Genomic DNA, 1,491 nt, shown 5'->3' with positions numbered 1-1,491 from the left:
TATAATAGAATAAAATCATAGTTAGAATCAAAGGAGAAAATTGTAACAAAACTTTTTCTTTGATGTTGATAATTTATGCAACTAGACATGTTTCTACATCATAACAACCAATGGACGAAACCACGAGAAGATTAAACTTGTGACGAAAAGGAGATCTCTCCAACCAGATTAAGCCATAATATAGATAAAATGAAATGAAGATAAGGATAAGAAAGCAAAGAGATAATATATGAACAATAATGATTACACATATAGAATGTGAATATAGGAAGGAAAATAAAACACGTAAAAGAAAATAGAGGAAATGAAAAGAAAACCTTAAAAAAATCTCTCTATCCCACCAGACAGTCAATGGCCATACTAAAGCGTCCTATTTATCCACCCCAACCTTCCCAAAACATAACACAACCCCCATTTGTTCTGCCCTGATCGATCTGTGGGGGAAGAAAATGGCGAGCTCAAAATGGCAATGTGCTCTAGAAATCAAGGTCATTGCTCCGCTAGAGATCGTATGGAAGATAGCAAGTGACTATTACGAGCTACACAAGTGGTTTCCAGGCCTGAAATCTTCTGAAAGAGTGGAAGGGGCGCCTGAAAAGGGCGTGGGATCTGTGCGGCGCTGTATATCGTCCCTGCCATCAGATCAGGAGGGCGTCGATGCATTTGGGGTAGAGGAGCTCATCGCTTTGGACGAGATTAGCCATTCATTTACTTATCGTTTGACGGATACCAACATGCCGGGCTTCAGTAGCTACCAGGCTACCATTCAAATCTCCGAAACAGAGGAACATGACAACTGTTTGCTGAAATGGTCTTTCGAGATGGATCCCGTTTCCGGCAGTTCTAAAGAGGATATTGAGGCCCTTTTCAGCACCATGATCACTGGCATGGCCAAGAATCTGGAACAGCTCGCTTCTGCACAGTAATGTCTTTTATTTTTGCTTTTCAGGTTGATTTATATGAAAGAGTTTTAATTGTACATAGATCTTATGTAAATAATTGAATCAATTAATTGGTTCTAAATTAGATCTATCATCTATTTGTCAGAAATCAAGCTTCTGTTGTTCATATATTTGACTTCAGTCACAGTACAAAGGTTTTGTTCCATCGATTAATATTTGAATCGTTTTATGGCATCTGTATCTTATCAATACTAAATGTTTTTCTCAATATAAGTAGTGTACGCTATTGTATTTATATGAGTTTTGACTTTTTTTGTAATCACAATATTTTGAGTTTGGAATCATAAGGACAAGATTCATTAGTGTTGATAGATACTCTCTATTGATGCAGTATCCATCCTCATTTTCCATTTTGTATCAGACAATGACTAGAGTTTTCTTTTCTGATTTTTTTTTCCAAGAATTTTGAACCAGTTATTATTAATATAAATATAATATTTTGTCAAAAAAAATCATTGAATGTCAGATATAAAGATTTTCTCATTCGTTAATATTCTTATCGTTTTGTAATATCAGCATCTTCCAAATT

At 35.3% G+C, this 1,491-nt stretch overlaps 1 protein-coding gene across 1 annotated transcript; it reads left to right on the top strand.

Moving 5' to 3' along the window:
* The first annotated feature begins 266 nt into the window (after positions 1 to 266).
* Positions 267 to 1,136, top strand: LOC149551354 (uncharacterized). The gene has a single exon (XM_089786890.1). It carries the CDS (start codon positions 450 to 452, stop codon positions 924 to 926), a length of 477 nt encoding a protein of 158 aa, XP_089643016.1. The 5' UTR covers positions 267 to 449; the 3' UTR covers positions 927 to 1,136.
* The last annotated feature ends 355 nt before the right edge of the window (positions 1,137 to 1,491 follow it).

This window comes from Cupressus sempervirens, chromosome 6 (assembly GCF_028749045.1).
Source record: "Cupressus sempervirens isolate cs-2001-9-10 chromosome 6, ASM2874904v1, whole genome shotgun sequence".
Taxonomy (NCBI): Eukaryota; Viridiplantae; Streptophyta; class Pinopsida; order Cupressales; family Cupressaceae; genus Cupressus; species Cupressus sempervirens.
This window is presented reverse-complemented; position numbering and strand designations above follow the sequence as displayed.